The sequence below is a fragment of the Dermacentor andersoni genome, chromosome 1 (genome assembly GCF_023375885.2).
Source record: "Dermacentor andersoni chromosome 1, qqDerAnde1_hic_scaffold, whole genome shotgun sequence".
Lineage (NCBI taxonomy): Eukaryota > Metazoa > Arthropoda > Arachnida > Ixodida > Ixodidae > Dermacentor > Dermacentor andersoni.
The window spans coordinates 214,568,582-214,591,980 of record NC_092814.1 but is presented as its reverse complement, the minus strand read 5'-3'; the positions used below and the strand labels follow the sequence as shown (position 1 = coordinate 214,591,980).

At 44.5% G+C, this 23,399-nt stretch overlaps 1 protein-coding gene across 4 annotated transcripts in view; it reads right to left on the bottom strand.

The window, feature by feature from the left end:
- The window catches only part of LOC126548120 (small ribosomal subunit protein RACK1-like), a 41,002-nt gene that overhangs the window by 1,923 nt on the left and 15,680 nt on the right, over positions 1-23,399 (bottom strand). For 2 of the 4 annotated variants that reach the window (XM_050196235.3, XM_055063479.2), the window contains exons 5-6: positions 7,745-7,885; positions 6,551-6,712 (exon numbers count right to left, since the gene is read on the bottom strand). In XM_050196235.3, coding sequence (XP_050052192.2) covers positions 6,551-6,712; positions 7,745-7,885 — 303 coding nt within the window. Of the gene's footprint in view, positions 1-6,528; positions 6,713-7,744; positions 7,886-23,399 lie in introns of all 4 variants that reach the window. The other 2 variants (XM_055063478.2, XM_055063477.2) reach the window with 2 other exon arrangements.

Below are 23,399 nucleotides of genomic sequence, written 5' to 3'. Positions count from 1 at the left end.
GGGTTCGACTTCCATTTATTATGGTGCAACTGAATTTTGATGCCATAATGCCGGCCAGTTAATTTGTTTATAATGCTGGACATCGGATTTTTCAACTCGTGAGCGACTTGAGACTTTTGTCTTAAAAATGCTACAATTAATGTGAATGGAGTGCTTCCTGAACTACTATAACCACAATATCAATGTGCAATGGGTGCTAACTAGAGGAGGGGTTGGCACAGGAAGGGTGAATGCATTTCAGAAGCAAGTGACGATGAAAAGCTAGGCAGTATTTCATTCAGTAAATTAAATCATTCGTCAGTGTAATGGCCCGTTCACACTGAGGAATCCGGCGTCTACAGAGAATGGAATTCTCCAGCCGCCGAAAATCGCGTCGTTTACATTGCTTGCGCACCGTGCCGCCGGAACAAGATACAGCGCCATCTGCCCCATAAAGTGCTAACCTCCAACCAAGCGCGGTATATCCGGGATGTTCGCGCAGCTCGAAATTGCGCAGTTGTCTCCGTTCGCGTCGAGTTCGTGTGTTAATTTTGCGCGTCTCCACCATTGCTTGAAAAGGCAATGATGAACCCTGAGCAAGAAGGGGCAGTACTGCTAGGCCTGTTGGCAAGCACCTTTCTGGCGATGTGTGACGCGCAGAAGCATTCGCCTAAGAGACGACACCGCAGGCGTTGCTGGGTTCGTCCTGCTTTGCAAGGGCGCGCGTAGCTTGGTCACGCCACCTTGTCAGGTCGCTTATACCTTGTGCTTCGCGTGGTACTTGTCGAAAAGGACGGGGCGGTTACGCACCAATTCGATGAGCATTTCCGATTTCGCGATGCGTTCGAAGACTGCGATATGACGAGAGCGTTGGGCTTGGCCGCCATCTTTCGAATTGCTGAGACGCGCTCCGATTGGTTCGCGGCGAGGCAATCCGGCGGCAGCTGCCGCAAAAATCGGTCCGGGAGCGATCGGCACGGAAGGGGCTGCTCCGGCGGATCTCGCCGCCGCCGAACTGGGTTCCGCCGAATTGGGCGCCGCTCCAGACGCCGAATGCCTCAGTGTGAACGCGCCATAAGCCCATCTCACCAACTACCCCTACGAATCTTGTCCAGTAATTTTCCCAGCGGCACAGATGTAACAAATGAAAAACAGCACATTGGTGTAAGGGTGCAACATTGAACACATGCAGCATGACAGTCACTTAAAATTTCATAAGCCCTTTTGGGCACCTCTTGGTGTTTGCGAGCGCTACCTGCAGGGAAGAGCAAGTAACATATTAAGTGGCTATATCCAGTTGTATGCTGCGTGCAAATGTGTAAAACATGACCACTAATTACACAGGCAAAAAATGTCAAAGAAGCAACAGCTGGGGTTTTCCTTAATTGTCCCTTCATTAACATATTAAGGCACAATCAAGATCCGGCAGAGGGATTTAAATTAACAATTTTGACATGCTTGGGCACTTAAAGAAAATCAAGTTTCATAGAATATGCTTCATACTTATAAAGCTACACTGGGGTATACTTTTTATACAATGCTGGGCCCTTCCCTTATCACAGCCACTGCCCACTATATGCTGCTACCTAATGCCATAAAACTTCCTGAAGCACCCCATTACATGCAAAATGTCAAGTTTCACTTCACTGCACCTCTATGTGGATCATTTACGATAACATTGGCACTACAGCTGCTTCTCCAATTTGTGAGAAAATTTCCATTTTTTTTTTTCAAGAGCAACATAAGGCATGAGCAAGCTCAGCAGCAGCAACCAGTTGGGTGCTGTATGCAAATGTGTAGAAAATAACCAGTGACGGTTCTAAAGAATGAAGATATTTGCAGACAGTAGAACACCGTTGATATGTTACTCGCTGTTGTGCTTTCCCAGCTACTATGTTGCATTTTTGCGGTCCCGATGTGATGCCTATTGACTCCTATGTATTATGCTCCCATTTGATACGTTGCCATTCAGTAATGTTCTCACATTTTACACTGCATTTGAATGCTGTGGTCATAATTTAGTGGCACAGAAGCAAATTCATTTTTTGCTATCAAGACCAAAAATGTATATACTCGCAGTTACGCCTGTAAAGCCCCTCCTGTGGCCCCACCATGAAATCCCGGAAGTATGCAATCATCAGTCCTGATAAACGTGTCTTGGCAGTGTTTTTCCCGGTTCCCTCAAGTCAGATTCACCGGAGTACAGAGTGCTATGCGGAGAAGCACAGTAAGTGGAATAGGCCACTGTGACGGAAGATAGTACACGTCTCTTAATTATACATGTGCGCAAGCACCATCTCCAGTCACAGTGTAAGTGCCGAGATGTCTATTAACTGTACTGACGGCCATTTAGAGCTGTTTCTGACATTGCTGTGGTGATTTGGGGCCTTCCTCATGGTTATGTTTTCCTGGCTGTTATGTTATTTTTTTTCTGCAATCCCTTGAAAAACATGCCAATGGGGTTCTACTGTATTCTCATTCCCTACGATTTGATTAGTACAAGTTTCTACAGATCATATCAGGGCAAAGCAATGCTGTGCTCACTTGCTCTTGCTGGTCAGTAAATATAGTTAAACCTTGATATAATGAAACTGTTAAATTTGGTAATTTGCATTGTTATATAAAAATTTTTGTCATATTGAAATTCCGTCTTTTATGCACATAATTACAGTAGATGAATTTTTTCTTACACAGAAGTGGCCACAAAATTTTCCGAATTATCAGGTGATTGGAAAAAGCAAATCTGAATGAAAAAAAGAAAGTCATTTTGTTGAATTTGAGAGCAGGCAACTAAAAGTTACGGTTTCATGTTGCGTCCACCATATCTTAATTTATACCGGTGGTACGAAGCAAAGCCAACCAGGCTTTCGCATCCACTCCACCCAAGCAACTGATAGTGTTGCCTGCAGTAAGATGATGCCATCATGAAAAGCGCTGGCAGAGGGGAGAGAATGCTTCCTCTGCCTCTCGCTTCCATGCATCTCAAAAACTTGAGATTACACACCCTCCAGCGCAAGACACACAGAAAGACAGCGCATGATGCCAGCCCATCTCAGCTCACCCAGTATTTGCACACGTGGCAGATTACCTCAATAAAGAAAGACCTAAATTATCAAGTTATAAAAAGCTAAATACAGTGTTATATCGAGAATTTCATTATTTTGAAAAGTTCGTTATATCAAGGTTTAACTGTACTGCATATAATTTGGCATGGTGAATATCACTGTACTTGTTTAGAACTTATGCTGTTCTCCAACACCATCAGCTTAAAGAGTTCTTGTCTCACTAAGACTAAGTTGCCAAATTTATCTGCTACAGACAGAGCAGCATTGTATGAACTCTCAAGAATATTTGCCCAGCTCATCTCTAGTGCATTTCCAAGAATGCAAAAAAAAAAAAAAAGACATGTTGCATGGGGGCCATATGGCTCATTAGCACAGAAAAGAAAAATTATGTGACTTTTATTAACATTCTGTATCTTTTTAAACAGAAGTAAACTGTTCCTAACAGATTAAAGCCTGTGCTTCTTCCAGCTGATGTATTGCTAACATTCCCATAATCATTTACTGTAAATTTTTTCTAAAGATTCCTGCCCTTATGGAGGCTATTTGTGCATTTAAAATGACAAGGCTTCATTAAACCAACAGTGCGGTACAGAATTAATTTTCCAAGACAAAGTCTTGCTACAGAGTGAATTTCATTGAGTATAGTTTCAAGACAAGTGGCAACCACATGCACGCAATATTCAAGCGATGACAAGCAATGTGACAGAGTCTGCCTGTTGCGGCGTGGACCAACCACATGGAAGCGACATTGCGAGAAAAAGTATAGACAAATTTACATTGTTGTCTGAATACAATTGTGTGCTTGTAAAGAAATTGCAAACGTACCATGAAGCCAATGTTTTAACCAAGGTGTATTAGAGCTAGCTTTATTATACTGTCATTGCCAGTGGAAATCCATTCCATGCTGCCAGCGTGAAAGTATGTGGCACCATCTGGTGAGCAAACTCAAATCGCTACTGCGGCTCTTGGTGTCATCTCAGGCCCAACAGCATCAAATAATAGCGTCAATAATAGTGACAAGAAAACTCCGATACCTTGTCCTCAGCTTGAGATAAGATGAAGTGATGGCTGATTTTACTACAGTCAAATCTTCGTTACTACGAATCCCACATTAACGAATTTCTCAAATTCACGAATATTTTAAATATCCCCACGAGATTGCCTATATTTTTTATGTAAACATATTTCAGAACAACAAATATGAATACAGCGCATATTCCAGAATAACACACGTAATTTATTTTCCCCTTTATAACCGAGGAACATCAGTATTAAAAATTCAGCTAAAAGTAACAGCGCCGCAACTCTTGTGTGAAACAGAAACTGCGAGTGCAGTAGCTATCATCATCATCACCATGTCGAGTGCCAACTACTTTACCGCAACTTCCCCACGATCTTTACCACAAAGCTGAGGCGAAATTTGCGCGAGATCCAACAATGAATGCAGCTAGCAAAGGCGCCAAGAAGCGAAAGCAGTTTTTGTTGAAGGTCAAATTGGACGTATTGCAGGAAATCGCCGCAGGGAAAAAGCAAATCGACGTGTGCAGACAGCATGGCATTGCCCCATCGACCGTCGTGACCATTTTGAAAGACCAAGACAAGATTGTAAAGCTTCACCAGGAGTCGCAATTCGCTTCTAAAAGGAAACAACTGTGACTGGGAAACTTTCAAAATGTAGGCCAAGCTGTTCACACGTGGTTCTAAGATGCCAGACTGCAAAACGTTCCTGTGTCTGGCCCAATGCTCCAGGAAAAGCATGTGAATTTGCCGATGCACTTGAAATAACTGGGTTCAACGCCAGTGCAGGTTGGCTTTTTCGTTTCGGCCAAAGGAACGGAATAACTTGGCGGGTAGTCTCGGGCGAGGAAAAGGCTGCTGACGGAGAAGGCGCGGATTTCTGGCATAATGATCGTTTTCTAGAGGTGGCTGAATCATACTCTGAAGACGATATTTTCAACGCAGACAAGACCGCATGTATTATCAGCTCCTGCCAGACCGGACAATGCACTTCAAAGGGCAGCAGTGCAAAAGAGGGAAGAAGTCGCATCTTTGCAATACAGTCCTGCTCTGCTGCATTGCAACAGGCACAAAGAAAATTAAACCGCTCGTCATCGGCAAGTACACAAAGCCTCGCTGCATGAAAAACGTCATGTCGGTACTGTATGACTACCGTGCCAACAAGTGAGCCTGGATGACCAGAGAACCCTTTTCTGAGTGGCTCATCAAACTTGACGACCAAATGAGGAGGGATGACCGAAGAATTCTACTGGCTGTGGACAACTGCTCTGCTCACGTTGTGAATGTTCACTTGACGCACGTTTGCTTGGGGCTTCTGCCGCCAAACAACACGTCCTTGCTGCAACCCCTAGACCAGGGCATTATAAAGAGTGCGAAGGCAGAATTTCGTAAGCGCCTTGTGCAGCGTGATTATCAACCTCCACCTAAAGCAGCAGACTGCAATCAATACTCGTCGGGCAGCGGAAATGCTCATGGGAGCTTGGTGAAACTTGCAGGCATCCACTATTAGCAACTGCTGGTGAAGAGCAGAGCTTGTCAAAGCGCCTGTGCAGCTTGAAGATGACCTACAGGTGACTGACAACCCAGGAGACCTGTGGACTGAGGTTGCGGAACTCCTGCCCACCGTCTCTTCCTTTGATGATTACGTGGAGAGCGACAGCGCAGCACTAACGGCGACAGACCTGACAACCAAGGAGATTGTTAACTGTGTTCGTGACATCTCCACTGACAATGACGACCCGAAGGAAGACGACTGTCGGTCACCGAACACAGAAGATGATATCGTGTCGAATGCTGATGTTTTAGTGCAGATGAACAAAGTCCGCACTTTCAACGCTCGGTGCAATGACGCACCTGTTGAGGTATTGCGCTAAGTGGAAGATGTAGACGTATTTTTAATCGGTCGTGCGTGCTGCACGCGCCAGAAGAAAATCACTGATTTCTTCAAATAAAGCAGCTTTGAAGCGAGTGAAACATTTTTATTTGAGAGCATGCTTGTCTGCCCACGCGTCTACTGCCAAGGTACGTCATTTCCATTCGTAAGTTTGACCACTGGCTTAAAACCCAAGTTTTTCATTACAACGATAGTTCAAAATAACAAACGTTCGATTTTCGGCGGTCCTGCGTGATTCGTTATATCAAGTTTTGACTGTATTTATTTTTTGGTGGCATGAAGGAGAGCATGTTGTAAGAGCAAATTTAGATCAAAGAGGGTGGACTGGCTGCTGCCATATTATTGGGCAATGACGCTGCTTTCAGTAACAGCAGACTTCAATTTATGTCCTCAGAAGTTAGTGAGCAGAAAGTAGATTAGTGAATATCACATAGCTAGTGAGTTTATTAGACAAATGTATAAATAACACCGTGCTAAAGAAACAGTTTCTTTTTTTCCGTGTTTTTTTTCACGACTGCACCACTTTTAGAAAGTCGTAATCTTCACAGAAACACCTCATATTAAGGCAAGTACCTGCTCAATGAATAATGCTTACTGAGACTTGCCAAACTCTGATGAGACTGTCAGTATAGCCAGCAAACAGTGTCTGGCCATCAGCTGACCAAGCCAATGATATACACTGTGGAAGTTCAGCCTTGGCATTTGGCGTCAGCACTTCAGGACACAACTCATCCACCTGGCTGTTGTCTTCCAAGTTCTGTCAACAAGGCAATCAAAGATGTAGAAAGGGCAGTCTTTCAGTTGTAGCTCCCCAGGCCACATCTTTAAAACTAGAATACAACATTGTATTTCACGCACTTTCAAATCCTCATTCACCTACAGCAACCATTGCTCTGTTGAATTAGCAATTCCTAAAGTTCTCCATGTGACCATGCCCATACAGCCATGCTCAAGTTGACCATCTTGAAAAGAGTGACTGAATCAGCAGGTCTCTACAGTGAACATTTTGTAGAAGTGCTTTTGTAGCGAGGCATGAATTAATCTGTTACAAGCTCCAAACATTGTATTCCAATAAGTGCATCACAGCAAACAGGACAGTTTCCAAAAAAGAACAAAAGAAACCTTTTGTTTCGTTCTGGCTGGCATTATTATTTAACAAGCAAAGCAAGTTACGCAAAATTTTAAACTGCGCGAGGAAGACAGGACATGAACAGAAACACAGACGCACACACAAAGTGTAGACTTCCAACTGGCTTTATTTCGTGAAGGCAGGGAATTTATGAGGTTCTACAAAATAGAAAAACAAGGAACAATCGCGATAAAATTGTGCATGAGACAGTGATGAAAAATAGCAAGGCCACGTGTGCATTATGAGCGCGGGGGAGTCCTAATGTGCCCACCTAAGAAAAGAAGGCGAGCTAAAGCAGTTGCCACCCCTTTTTACGATGTGGAATGCCTCGATGACTTCTCTTTCTGTTTATGATTTTGCCTTTGAAAGGAATTTAGTCTCTTCCAGATACGGCAAACAGCTTTCGCTGTCGCATCTACTGCAGTGCAAGGGTAGCTTACTGCTCATGCCGGTGCGCATGGCTCGCTTGTGTTCCTGTGCACGCTCATAGAAACAGCGGCCAGTTTGACCTATGTAGGACCAGCCGCACGTGCAACATAGCATCATAGCGTAACAGCAGATCTGAGGCTCAACAGAGCAGATAGCACAAGTTAGATTTATTTGCATCCTGGCTGTGCTTCAAAAGATATTCATCATGCATTGACACAGTAAAATATTTACCCAAATCTTGATGGCTGGTCCTGTGGCAACACAAAGCCAGTACCTGCTTGGACTATAGCACAATGCATTAATGATGTCTTGGTTGTCACGCACACACTTGAGCTCACTCTTCTCCAAGTCCCACAGGTTGGCTTTGCAGTCCTAGGTAACAACACAACATAAAGCAAAGTATTATATACCACCAGACCCAGCATGACAGCAGCCAGAAACACTGAAGTGAAGGAGGCTGCCCTCAGTATTGCAGGACACGGAGGTCAGTCGACACGAGCATTCCGCCACAAGATGTCATCACTGAGCAGCCTCCTACGACTATATCAGTAGGTAAGACCAAATCGTGTAGAGGCAAATAAGAATCAAATGCACCACTCTGTGGTGCATTTGATTCAGGCGTACTTGATGGCTTTTTTCTGGCTTCATTGATGGTTTATAGGCAACATAGAAAGTATGCTTGTACACAACACGTATCTTTCTTGGCCATTGGATGCAAAAAAGCTTCAGAGTGGCTGTAACAGGCTGGGGTAAAATATTATCTAGAACAACCTGCTTAGTGGTGCTATGAATGTCCAGGGTGTCTACCAAGTTGACATCTCTAAATTCCTCAAGTTTTCCAGGTTTTCCCTGAGCACCATTGCAAAATTCCCTGAATGAGCCAGAACTTCGTTTTATGTCAAGACAGGCTGAGACCATGTTGCTCAATGCTGTCACACTCTAGTAAGCATGTTGAAACAAAAAGTTTGAATAGTATGGAGTAATATCTATTTTATTTAAAAATAAAAGAGAGGGCACAGCAAAAGAAATGGTAAAACCCATTCCAAATTGAGTCGAACATTTTCAAATACGAATGAAAAGGAGATGCATACATAAGTAAATATTTTTGAATATGAGTTATTTCTATCAACTGATAGTAAGCTCATCGGTATGAGGCCTGAACTTTGTCACAACTAATATTCTCTCTCAGCAGCTGGAAAGTCAACCTCAACTGTCCTGACATACTACTCTCAGCCCATACACCATATCTCAGCGTTGAGTTTCACTGCTTTAAAGAGTATATTTTGGTTTGGATGAGGAACAAATGCATCTTGGCGTCAGCCAACACTTTGTTTTTTTGAGCTCAAGCTCCTTCAAAGAGGCGGCGGCACGCTTCCTTTCCCATTAATTCCTCACTGCGTCGGTCCTTTCTGTTCTCATCCTCCTTCTGCCACGTGTTCACCCCATGGATCATTTGAAGCATCCTCTTGCTCAGTTGTACAGTCAACGTCCGATTTTTCAGACTCCCTGGGGCCGCACAAACATCCAAAAAATCGAGCAGTCCAAAAAAAATGAATGCATGTCTCTTAACTGCCCTAAAGGGCTAAAATTGCCACAGGTACATTCGAAAAAGTTCTTAAGGCCTACCAGTACACTCGGTGCTCGTACTGGTAGGCCAGTACGAGCACCGTATATCGGTGCTCGTACTGTGACAGGAGATGGGGGGTACACGCGTGTATAAGGAAGATATACTGTGTCCCGTGACAATTGCCCCTTCCCACGCTTGTTATCCTTCACCGCGTAACACTGCTGTACTAAGGCAAAGCTAACTTTTGGAGACTAGCATTACACAATGCACTGTGTTCTGCGAGCGTCGAAGCCAATCACGAGGATTACAAAGGCGGAGTCGGTGTCATTGCTGACAGCGGCGAATTCTTTCAATGAAAAACACAGCACCGCACGGTAAGAAGCTTAATAGCGAACGTAGAAGCAGCTAGGCCTAACGTTGTCGGAGTGGTGGCTATGGCTGCCAGCGGATCTGCGTGCGAGGCCGGTTCGAGGTGGCAAGATAATCAAAATGGCAGCGGCGGTGGCTTTGATTAATGCCATTTCAGACCTGCAGTCAGGGCAAAAAATTGAAGGACACTTTGTTAATTCCAAAGTGTGCTAGGCGAACGCCTGTGCCCATTCGACGGACTGTGCCATGTCTTTTTTTTTTTGTGCATGACACTCCCAGTGCAATGGGCACAGGCTTTTGCAAAACAGACTTTGGAATTTACAAAGTGTCCTTCAATTTTTTTTTACAAAGATTGACAAAGTGTAGTTTGAAGTAAACGATGGACTGTTTATTCATGAATTCTTTGTGTCTTTGCTTTAATGCCCCATGAATTCCTTATGCTTGGCTGCGTCGACGTCTACAATAGCTGCCTTGTGATCACTGAAATGTACTGATATGTACTCGAGTTCTTTGGTGGTTGGATATGTCTGGAAGACGAGATCAAGACAGCTGCCATGCTGCGTGGTGGCTGTTTGTCGTCGGTGTGACCAATTGTAATGCTAGTGAACTTTGTAGACCACTGACAAATGCATGTCTGTTCCTAGCGTCTTGGCTGAAATCCCCAACAACGACCATCAGCCGATGCCCGACGCTTGTTGGTAGGATGAGATTCACAAAGGCAATGGTTGCTTCTTGTCCAAGGTTTGGGGCCAAGTACACACAGACTACAAAGAGCCGAGTCGACAACCTGACTGCACACACATCTCCATGGTGAATGTGAACGTCGTCCATGTCAACTGGGGTAAGCTCAACGTCTGGCTGAGCATAAATTGCAACTCCAGCAGCTTGGTTCCACATTCCACATTCTTGTTGGGGCGCTTCTCCGAACTGCTTGCCGTGGAATCATCACCGGGCCGCTTGGGAGCCATCCAACTAACTCAACTGCTGCAACGAGAAGTTTGACGAAGGAGCGTTGCCATGCGCGCCACTGTGCCATCACGTGATTGCTGAGAGAGTGTAAGGGGGAGAGGCCACAGCTGACACTGTTCCAGGGCACGAACGGACGGACAGTCGAATGCCGCGAGTAAGAGCCATTAAAGGCTTTCGCCTTAAAATACATTGACTATATGGAGTGCGTGGTGGTGCCGCAAAGCCGTGTGAATTATCGGGCATGTTCGAAAATTCAGGCGCCTGGAAATTCGGTCGTTAACTACTCTGGCAATACCTCATGCCGATGACACGACGTCAATGACGATTCGTTGCAATTCCTCTGTTACTGGAGCCAGCATTAACACGGCTTTCGTTCCCTTTCAATAAAGCTACAGCTAATTTTCCCTGATAAAAGCACAAATTCCCCGAGTATTTCTGGACTATTCAAATTCCCTGAGAATTCCCGGTTGGCAGACACCCTGACTTTAAAAAATAAAAAAAATGACCTAATCCAGTTTGAATATTAAGCAGTAGTGTATTTTACTCAGAGAAAGCAGAAGGGAGGGGTTAGTAAAATGCAGAGCGAATAAAATATCTGAAAAGAAAAAATGGTAAAACCCATTGCAAATCAAGTCTAACATTCTCAATTACGAATAAAATGGATATGGATACAGAAACCAATATTTTCGAACATAAGCTATTTCTAACAACTAATAGCAAGCTCATTGGCGTAAGGCCAAACTTTGACACAAGTGAGATTATCTCTCAACAGCTGGTAAGTCAACCTAAACTGTCCTGACGTATGCTGAAGCAAGATAGCAAGGTGGGCGAGTTGGTTAGCATTTATTGTACTCTTGGTAACAGCGCAAAGGGACACAGACAAAAGGAAGAAACACAACACGTGTGCCCGTGTTGTCATGTTTCTACCTTCTGTACGTGTCCCTTTGCGCTGTTTGCCAAGAAAATGATGTGTCCTGACATACTCTCAGGCCGCGCACAATGCCCCATTGTTGCATTTCACTGCTTTAAACAGTTTATTTTGGTTTGGATAGAGGGACACCTGCATCTCGGCATCAGCCAACACTGTTTTTTGAACTCAAGCTCTTTCAAAGAAGCGGCGGCACGCTTCCTTTCCCGTTGATTCCTAGGTCCTTCCTGTTCTCCTTCTTGTGCCCCGCATTTTCCCCACAGGCCATCTGAAGCATCCTCTTGATCAGTTGTACAATCAACGTCCCATTTTTTTGGACTGCCTAGGTGCTGCGAAGACGTCAGAAAAATCGGGTAGTTAGAAAAAATGAATGCATGTCTTTCACTGCCCTTAAGAGCTCAAGTTGCCACAGGCACATCTGAAACAGCTCCGAAAGCCTGCCAGTAGACTTATTAGGCACATCGGTGCTCGTACTTTGACAGGAGATGACGGGTGCACGCGTGTATAATTAAGGAATACTGTATGCCATGACAATTGCCCCTTCCCACGCTTATGCTTCACCGCATAACATTTCTGTATTGAGGCGAAGCTGACTTTCAGGAACCGGCTTATGCAACGTGCCGTGCTTTCCCAGCTTCGAAGGCAATCGCAAGGACCACAAAGGCGAGTTGGTGCCATTGCTGACAATGGCGAATTCTTTTAATGAAAAAACATGACACAGAATGGCAAGAGGCTTAACAGCGAACTGCGAAGCAGCTAGGCCTAGCGTTGCGGGTAAGTGGCTACGGCTACCAGCGGATCTGAGTGCGAGAGCACTAGTTCGAGGCGGCGGTGCTGGCTTTGGTTAATGCCGTTTTGGACCTGTGGTCCCGGCAAGAAGTTTGGAAAATCGAACGGTGAAGGGTTCTTGCATCCGAAATTTAAGACGTTCCTATAAATTGACTCTATGGGGTACGTTGGTGCCGCAAAGCCGTCCGAATTATCGGGCGTCCGGAAAGTCGGTCGTTGACTGTACACTGGCAACTCCTCCAGATTACGACATGGCATCGAAGACGATTCGTTACAATTCCTCTGTGTGACTCTAGCCAGCATTACCACGACTTTCGTTCCCTTTCAATAAAACTATACAGCTTATTTTCCCTGACGAGGCACAAGTTCCTCGAGTTTTGCCCAAGTATTTCCAGACTATTCAAAATCCCTGAGAATTCCTGGTTTTTAGACACCCCGATGCCTTAGCCATAGAGTAAAATACAGGAGAGCAGACTTGGCTCATCTCAAAAGGCCTTATCATCAAACAACAATCATTGGCTAATACAGTCAAACCTGGACATATCAAATCTGATGGGGATCACAAGGACGTTCGATATATAGGTAATTCGATATATTAAATAAATATATTATACAAAAATTTTCAAGATTTTACAGCTGTTCGTTCTACACACTAATTCGTGGCATGTGAGTTCGATATATCTGGGTTTGACTGTACTACACTGACCAGATGGTGCAGAGAAAAAATGTGTGTGCATGTGTGTGGGTGGAAGCAACAAACTAAAACTCTGGACGTATAGCCAGGCCAGCTACAGTTTTATCAGCAAGAAGGAACATACTCTCGAACCAGCATGCCGCACCTCTCTGCTCCTCGCACTGGTATGTGCGAATCGCAATTCTCCCACTGGCAGCTTGGAACGGTAGCAATGTCATTGCGAATTAGTGCAAAATATTTTTTTTTTCTTTTCCCAAGAAGCCGAAAGTCCCCCTTTGCGTTTTATTTGTGGTCACATTATTTACGTGCAAATACAGTACTGTATGCATCTTTTGAAGATTTATTTTTAATCTGCTATCATTTATGTATGTGAGTGTGTGTGTGTGTGTGTGTGTGCGTATATATATGTGTATATATATATATATATATATATATATATATATATATATATATATATATATATATATATATATATATATATATATATATATATATTGGATGCTTGCAAAAAATGAAAAGTATACATTCGTTATTTCCGTTTTGATTATAGATATAGAATCTTGTGTTTGGCTGCTGCCCGATGGAAAAGCCGAGGACTTGTGTGCCTAGCAGATAAAACAATATACAAGGGAACCCCGTTGATACATTATTTAAGGACTACAGAAAGAAAACTACACAGATCCCAAGCACTGTATGAATCAATATTATGTGAGGCAGTTTGCAGGCAGCTGGCTATGCAGCATTGTTTGGGGTTCCGTAAAGCGTTACCAGATTGACCAATGTGTGTGTAAATCCAGTACCTGCGCATGTGTGATGCAAGCACAGTGAACTACAATTAACGTGAGAGGGTGTGTGTGACACCACCAAGACGACGGTAACAGCGCCTGCATGATTTCTACATATGATCGAATTATGTGAACAAGCTGCATCGAGGTGCTAGATGGGTAAGAAATGCAGAAACTAGATGCTCACTGACAGCAGCATGTGGTATGAGTCATTCATTTTATTTGTTCTTCACAACACGACATACACATTGTGAAAGGGGCCAAGAATAAAAGCCATCCCATTATGGCTTGAAAAAAATCTTGGTCCCCTTGGCACTGACGGCAACTAAGCAACACAGGCCGGAACGGTAAAAAGAGAACAACAATGACAACATGATGGTAAAATATCATGACACTTGGAGGATGCAAACAGACGACTTGACAGCGATACTGTAGCACAGCCTAAAACCCACATCCTTCTATGGCCAATCGGACGAGTGGCATGGTGCAACTGCTCATGTTGGTCAAGCCAAGCCAGGATGACACTGCCATAGTGGAATTCAATACAGCATTGCCATACTCAAACACTATGTGCACCAGGAAAAAGCAGGCATCAGTGTTTAAGTGGCCAAGTAACGACGAGAAGGGCCATGAAAGTCCGGTACGAGCATCAGCGTGTTGGCACTTGGAAATACACGCTCGTGGGGAACTTGCTTTTTAATAGCTGCTTGAACAGATGCAACCACCGCCCGGTGTTCTGCTGCTATGGCAGGACCTTTTTACGAGTGTCAGCTGGCTTAAGTGCAGGTAGCACACGAGAATCAGAAACGAGAGCCAGATTGCAAAGCTGGAATGACAATGCAACGCCCATCACAGCATCACCAACACGAGCATATAGCCATTGGCCCTAGTAGACAACTTGGTCCACTGGATCGACATAGGTTCCTGTCATGGTAATAATGTCATGCCGTGTATACATGTTATGAATTTGTCATTCTTGTCTTAGCTTTACATATAACTGCCATAATATGCATTCATTCTTATCACTTTAAGCATGGATAGAATGTCATTCATGTCACAAATGCATGTGTCATGACATGCATATCCAGAATATATCCAGTTAAAGAAATGCATGTCGTCATTCAATCCATTAATGTCATCTCATTTGCGACATTCAAGCCAGGTCCATTTTTAACAAGTTATGTATTAGGATATCCATGACATGAATTATATGATGTGCATCACATGATTGACATCCATGTCATGATGTGAGTGTCATGAATGACATGAGGTGATGGCTTCGTGGTCGCTTCTTTAACTGGATACGTATAAGGATATGTATGGCGAGACATGTGTTCATGACATGACTATGATATGGCATGACATGTTCACACGTCTTGTCTGTAAGGTCATGACGAACATTCATGGCATTCATGCCATCACACGTCACGTCATTCATCTCAAGACAGATATCTAGGTGAAGTGACCACAACGGCATCATGTCACCCATACCATTTAAGCAATGACAAGCATGTGATGTCATTGATGTCATGTCATGACATCCATGTGAAGTCATTTATATCCGTTATATATTGAGCCACAGGAACGACCACGATGACATCATGTCATTCATACCATTTATGTCATGACAGAAATGCTATAACAAATATAGCATGTCATTGACGTTACATGTCATTCATGTTACGTATGCATGTATCTCATGCCTGCTGTGCCTATTCCGATATACACCCAGTTGAAGAAACAACCATGATGGCATTGCGATGTAGGAGGCTAGGTTAACACACACTCAAAGCACCTGAAGTTCACAAATAATGCTTCACATTAAAATGCATCACCTGCGAAAACACAAAATCTGACAATATTCACGACACCACTATAGATGAGGCAAGAGGCTATTCATACAAAACTTAATTTGAAGATGAATAAAAAGCCTGCAAACTATGTATTGAAAACACTAAATAATGCTTGCTATTGCTGCCTCACAGTTTTGATTGAATGTTAAAAAGTTTTCTTGTGTGGTTGAAGCTGCGACATGCTAAATGATGCTTGTGATTTCCATCTGCCCCTTTGAACAAATGCTTGATAAGAACAGCTTCTTTTTGAGCACTCACCGCCTTTTTTTCTATTTATACAATGCTGTGAATATATTGAAGAAATGACAGACCAGAAGCTGCTATCGAAGCCCATGACAGCATCTGGGTACGTGAATTGGCGCGGGGCGACCACTTGCGTATTCGTCCACCTCTTATGCAGTTTCATTGTTCTAAGCCATGTTGAGATCAGTGACAATGTCCGACAAGCTCAGCAATTCCGATTCAAGCCACAGCATCTTCAAGTTTCCTTAATCTTTTTGGTAGACTCGGCATTGTCAATGCATTGTACATCATTGGCATTTCTGTTGGCATGGCACCCTGCAAGTTCTTGCCCTACAAATAATGAAACTCGCCCTCTTAGTTATTTATTTATTTGATTTTTTTTTATTTGATAAATACTGCCAGCCTTCAGAGAAGGCTATGGGCAGGAGTGGACAGTACATATGAAGAAATGATCAAAAATAAGAAGACAAGAACACATTACACAAGGCTCACACCACGCACTGAAAAGCAACGAAAGACCAATAGTTTGCACGTCGCTTGCATACAAACCTGTGCTACAGATATAAAATTGTGTACTGATATATTTACAGAGTGCTTGACAAGGAAAAATTAGATAAGAAAGACTTGAAAGCAATGCTGCACAGTCACACCAGAAACAGTGTTCCACAGTGTAGCAAGAAAATACATCTCATCATTGGTAGTTTGCCAATGACAACTGGGAAGGGAAACATACCGTATTTACATGATTGTAAGTCGACTAGAATGTAAGTTGACCCCCCCATACCGCATGTGACAGGGAAAAAAAAAAAAAGAAGAGCATACCCGTGGGCGCATTTGATAATGAAAATTTATTGGTAGCTGGCATGCTCACTGGACTACTCGTCCTCACTTGTGCCATCGTCCTGACTAGTGCTGCCATCATCATCACTACTACGGTCCCACAGCGTGTCGTCGTCCAGCGAAATTCCACATTTGGCAAACAACCGCACCACGACATCTTGTGGAACAGCAGCCTACGCCGAATGCACCCAACCACACGCAGCCGTCAGGAAGGCTCTTTTGACAGGTTCGGTTGGCGTAAGTTCGGTATTCTGTCACCAGCCACTTGTACTCACAGTGGAGCAGGTCCTTAAAAGGCGAAGATCCAGGCTTGTTTCATGACCATGTCGCACTTCACTGGCAGGGACCGATCACGCATTTCAGCGACGTATGCCGCAAGCTTGGCCTACAGCTCCGGAAAGCGTCCAGACTTCAGCCCATGGAAAATTCTTCACTTGCCATCCCATGTGAAAATTTTGCTTCGCTGCAGCCATCACTCTCGCACCACCCGTTCAGAAACATTGGACTTGCGGCCCGCTGCACAGTGATTTGTTTCTTCGGCGTAAAGGGTGGCAGCCCTCTTGAACGCTGCTGTGAACGCGCCAATTGGTTAGTGGGCCTCTGAAGCACTCATGACGACTGAGGAAGGATGGAAGTAGCACGTAGCCGGCAGTCAAGTCGAACGTGTCAAACTAAGAGCTACAGGGAAAGAAAAACATGTGAGCGGTGTCTACCCTTCCATGAACTATCGATACTCCCCGCAAGCACCGCCGCTCCGAGCACGACCTACTGGTTCTGAGGGTGCCGCTGCAAATGGAACAGCGGCACTTCCATCAACTATCGACACCCCCCATGAGTGTTGTGTGCACTGTAATATTCTCAAGAATCTTGAAAACCACTTCCGAAAAGCGAACAAACGCACGGGATAGCAAAAAGCTACGGGTAGAGCCATAGCGCAAACATAAAATTGTAACTAGGTACTTAGTAGCTTCCCTGATACCTCGTTAGTCTCGCTTTTTTTGGTGGTGCCACATTTTGGTTTTGATTGGAAGTCGACCCCCCCCCCCATTGCATATTTTCAAATTTAAGAAAGTAGGTCGACTTACAATCGTGTAAATACGGTAGCAGATGGGAAGCTAAATACATATAAACCTATGGGAACTATATGGGACCAGTGTTTTAGAATGTAAGAGCCGAGAAAATGTAACGGCAATGTATTGACAAGGCTCTACTGTACGTGTATTGCCCACCTCTGCCAATTTTGTACATGGGCACAATGAAATGATGAATAATTTGTATGCTCATTGACAGAGGGTGTTCCATAATGTTGAAGTCAGCTGGGCACGAAAGGGGAAGAGAATGTGTCAGCCAGAAAGAAGGTGAGCGGAAGAAGAGCAAGAAGTCAAACTAGATACCCCAGTGTCGGCGTTTCATAACAGACCTCTCCCGAACAATGTCGCACAATTCCCAAGACATCACAGTGTAATGTCACTGGCGCACATGCAGCGGCTGCGGTTGTCGAACACAGCGGCTGCCAGGTCTTGGTGAGGCGCAATCCTGCAATGCTTTGAGCAGGTGTGTGCCACATGGATGTAAGCATTTTTTTCATGAACCTTCACAATCATTTTGCCAGCGAGATTAGTTTTGCACGCCAGACAACATCTGTGAGTCATAAATTTCGCAATGAAAAATTGGCAACACCAGCTTTTTTTTGCTTGTAGAAGTGGACCGATCACATTGTATGTGATGAACAGTGAAATGAGAAACTGGTTTTTCTTCAGAAATTAATGTTTGTTGAGCGTGATGGAGTGTGCGATAAAGAACAGCAATGACATTGAAATTCGGCTGCTGGCTAGGATTAACCCGTGACTTTGAACTTAGCAGTGCAATGCCATAGCCACTAAGCTACTGTGGCAGTTCATAAAGTCATGGTAACTTGTATAGCTGCACAGGTGAAAATGAAAGATACACGATCAGTGGGCATGTATATCTTTGTGCTGTAAGTACTGTGGGCTGAAAATGTTTTCATCTTAGCATAACCTACAGACTGAAAGAGACTGTGCATGAGCTAGTACATTGCATGTTTTTGCCGTTACAGGAACAGTATACACTTTGCCATGGGGAACGCGCACGTGCTACTAGCATGTTTCTAGCATTGCCAGAACAGTGTACACTTAACTAGGGGAAATACACAAAAGGCAACCTGCTCAGATGTCGTGGGTCTTAAGTAGAAATGTGCTTTCATTAATTTTTTTTCTTGCTATACTTACTTTTACGACACAAACTTTGTGATGTGGCGATTGACATTACCACAAGGAACTGGGTCTTGTTTCGGACATAGCATCACCAATTTCTTCTTCTCCAGTTGACAGCAGTAAATGTAGGTGGCAAACATGATCGAAGCATAAGGCATAGTGAAGTTACCGTGCAACAGATTATGTATTAATGCATGCTTTGTGCATTCAGATGACGATGACTGATAGCTTTAGAGGAAATGTATCTTATACAGTAGAACCCCGCTGTTACGTTCCTCACTGCTGCGTTTTCCCGGCTGCTACGTCGTTTTCATCCGGTCCCGGCATAGCTTCCATAGGATCCAATGTATAAGGAACCCCGCTGTTACGTAGTAGCTGTGAAAACGTTCCCGCATGATACGTCGCAACTTAGCACCCCGAACCCGCCTGGGCTAAAGTAGGCAACGCGCTCCAACCGCCATTTTGGCTTTTGACGAGTTTTGGCCGGGCTTGGCTATAGAACTGGCTGCAAGAAGCCGCACAGTAGCCGCACGCCAGTTCGAGAGGCCGCCACCACCGCCACTAAGTGGCCATTCGTGAAAAATACTCTCACTATCATCACTGTGATTACGGTCACCGCATGGTTTTTGGACGGGTCGACTCACGGAGGAGGGAAACTCGGGAGAGGCCCTGACGTCACTCTTTGTGAAGCTAAAGTGGAGCCGAAAGTTGGCGTTGCTCATGGCGTTGCTCCGCCTATCGGGCCCGCTCCCCTCTTTTGTTTACATTTCTCGCGAAACTGCGGCGCGCGCAACCGTGCTGCTCGGACGCGCGCGCTCCGCAGCAATACTAAACAATCGTTAGCACGTTAGCATAATTACGCCAAAGAGGGCAAAATTTCCCGCGGGTATCCTTCGTCCGTTGCCATTGCCATGGCGCGGTGACGACGAGGAGCACGAGCCGCATGATGCCGCGGAGTTGCCAAATCCTAGCTTTGGAGAAGCCGTCGCGGCTCTGGACCTCCTCCGCAGGTACGTCGCACCTCACAGCGACGCTGACAGCAATGCGGCCTTCCAGGCTATTGAGAAACGTGTGGTGATTTCTAGCGAGCGAAAGAAACGGCAAGCCACCATTCTAGATTTTTTAAGTCCTAAGCGCACTCTGTGGAAATAAATTGTCTATAGTTGAAGCTGCGCTTTTTTCATTCATTTTCGGAGCTTTCCTCACTGTTGTGTTTTCCCGGCTGTTACGTTTTTTTCCCCGGTCCGGTGAAAAAACGTATGAACGGGGTTCCACTGTATATTGTTTAAGACAAAAGTGTATAATGGGACACAAAGGTGCACGTCGATGCAATGCAAGTGTTTCATCCAATGACCACCCATTTAAAGGGGTCCTGAACCACTCCTCGGGCTTAGTGAAAAAACACAGTCCACAAATAGCATATGCTACTGTGAACATCTCAGCAAACTTTGCAGTAATGCGCGGCACATGGAGCTTGCAAGTGGAGCACAGTTCCTTTTTCTCAAACGCTCTCTTTTTAACAGAAGTTTGCTCCTCACTCTTTCCTGGATGCTTTATTTCATAATATAGCAGATTCCCATACACATCTGCTATTGGCCCAGTCAAGAAGCTGACGCCAATCAAGAAGGGTGCTTAAATCAGCATGCTTTTTCCTACTGCATACTTATTAGCGCACTTTAATACAGGTAAGCCTCGAAATAATGAACTTCAATATAACAAAATTCTCGATATAACGAAGTACAACTTTCCAAAACCTCTTGTCCAAAGAAATTTAGAACCTCAATATAACAAAGTTTGTTTGTATGCAATTTCAATATAACGAAATACCACTGCCGCCGCAAAGGAATGCCGAGACAATAAATGGAAACTACTGTGGATGCAGATGGTCAAATGAATGAATTAGAAGTGGCTGCTTGCAAGCGCACCTCACAAATTGCAAGCGGGCAAAAAGAGTGACCGCCGAAGTTGAGCCGCATCAGGTTCCGTATAAAGTCTAAGTGCGATAAGATCCTACTGGGCCCCGCGCACTGTGTGCTTTAGATGCGAGTGAAAGTGTGTGAGGGTGAGATAAGAAACATGGTGGCGTCACAAGTGACGCCTTTCCACGCGAGCAAAGGGAAAGAGGGAGGGGAGTGAACTCACGGTAACATGATCAAGCGCGTGCGAGGGGGTGAGGGGTAAGTTGGTGCGCATCTCGGCCGTGACTGCACATGGCTGTAAGTGTGGCTGAATGCATACGCAGCCGCGCACCCTGCATTAGAGGTAATCTGCTGCACGTGCAAAGAGTGGGCATGCCGAGACGGTGTGGCACCATGTAAGCTGTCTTCCCACGCGTTAACTAGTGGATGTTGTGTAATCGCGAGTTTTGGTGACCCGTTGGAGCAAGAGGCAGACGACGCATTCCCTCCTCACTGCCGGCACATTTCCTGATAACGTCGTCCCTGTGCTGACGACGCTATCAGTCGCGGGGGCGGAGTGCACACGAAAGCATGGCTGGCTTCGCTTAATTTGTACCGCCTATGTGAAGATATTGTCGACCTACGTGGTATGAAACCGTACCATTCGTCACCAACTCCCAAATTATAAAAAATAGTTTTCTTATTCAAACTTGCCTTTTTCGATTGCCCGATAATCCAGAAAATTTTGCGGCCCCTTACCATGTAAGCAAAATCGATCAGCGACTGTACTTATTTGCATAAACGGTCAAATTTCAATACAACGAAATTTCGATATAACGAAGCAAATTGCTGATTTTACCGACTTCGTTATATCGAGATTTAACTGTATAAACAGGCTGAAGTAAGCTAAAACATGCTTTCGAATTTCTATAATAGTTACGTACTTCCGGAAGAAACGAATTATCGTCTGGTCACTCAGCCGCAGCCAGCCGCATAGGAATTAAACTTTAGCCACCATGCTTATCAGTGTTGTAGCCGTCGGGTTAGCTAATTTAGACTTTTTTTGAGCACACAACTAGCCTCGAACCATACGAAATTTAAGGTCGGACCACACACACACTTGCCAGTGCGCGCTCGCTCCTGGCTGCTCCTGGTTCGCTTTGTATTGCACCATTGATAATGCTTCAAGATGCGCAAGTTGGACGTGGCTACTATCAGACGGTCAAGCTGGTGCAAGACAAAGCCGATTCGCACCACATAGCACAGTCAGACTGGAGCATAGGAGCGCAAGCGTGCACTCAAGCCCTGACATGCACAAAAAAAAAACGCTGCCCATACGCACTACAGTTGCATGTAGCTGTCTGTTACGTAGTGTAGATACTGTGACCACTGCGATGAGTCTGCTGGCTAAGCGCACTGCAGCTTGTTGAGGACAACCGGGTCTGGCACGTCGTAGGCGCCAAAATCGGAAGTAGTGGCGTCTACGTGAAAATCCAAAATCAAATTTGAACTGCACACCATGGTGATGTTCAGTAGGCGGAGTGTTGTGGGGACGCCCTGCTCCGCCATAGCCTCAGCAGTGCAAGTCATTGAGGAAGGAGCAGAAGCACCATGAATGGGATCGTATGTGACCTTCGACTGCCAATAAGTGCACTTCTGCTGAACGCATTAAGTACTTCTTGCGGCAAAGTATTTATGAAATACTTTACTTTGAATTAGTTGTTCCAAACTAATTGAGCATATAATTTATTCTCATATTGTAAACTATCCAACATCCACTAATTTATTTAATCCTAATCAACATGGTTTTCAGAAAGGCATGTCCTGCGAGACTCAACTAGCTCTCTTCGTTAATGACATCAGCTCGCATCTTGATCAAAACATACCCATAGATGCCCTCTTCCTAGATTTCCAAAAGGCTTCAAACAAGGTTCCTCATGAACGGCTCTTCCTAAAACTATCGCGTCTTAATCTTAACCCTTGTGTTCTACAATGGATACGCAACTTTCTGACTAGCCGTCAACAGTTCGTTTACACTAACCAATGCTCGTCTAATTTATCACCCGTTATCTCCGGCGTGCCACAAGGCACAGTCCTGGGGCCACTACTCTTCTTAATATACATTAATGACTTACCAATAGGTTGTTCTCCCAAAATTCGGTCATTTGCTGATGATTGTGTAATCTATCGTCCTATTACTAACGACGCTGATTCTCGTGCTCTCCAGTCCAACCTTAACGTCATTGAAACTTGGTGTAATAATTGGCTAATGTCCCTCAACATAAAAAAAAACGTCACTACTTACTTTCCATTGTCGCCAATCATTTATTTCAGCTAATTACATTACAGCTGGTTCGGAAATATGTGCTGTGACTTCTTATAAGTACTTAAGTATTAACTTGTCCAATAACCTCGGTTGGGCCTTGCACATTTGCAGCATTAGCAATAATGCCAATTGTGCACTATGCTACCTGCGCCGTGATCTACGTCTTGTTCCCCCCTCAGTAAAACTACTCGCATATTTAACAATCGTTCAACCCAAACTGGAATACGCATGCTCAGTGTGGGACCCACACCAATCTAACCTGGCAACAGCACTGGAATCCACACAGAATCGTGCAGCAAGGTTAATTCATTCTGACTACTTTTACCACACTAGCATTACTAAACTTAAGTCATCTCTGAACCTTCCAACCCTTGAGCAACACTGCAAAACA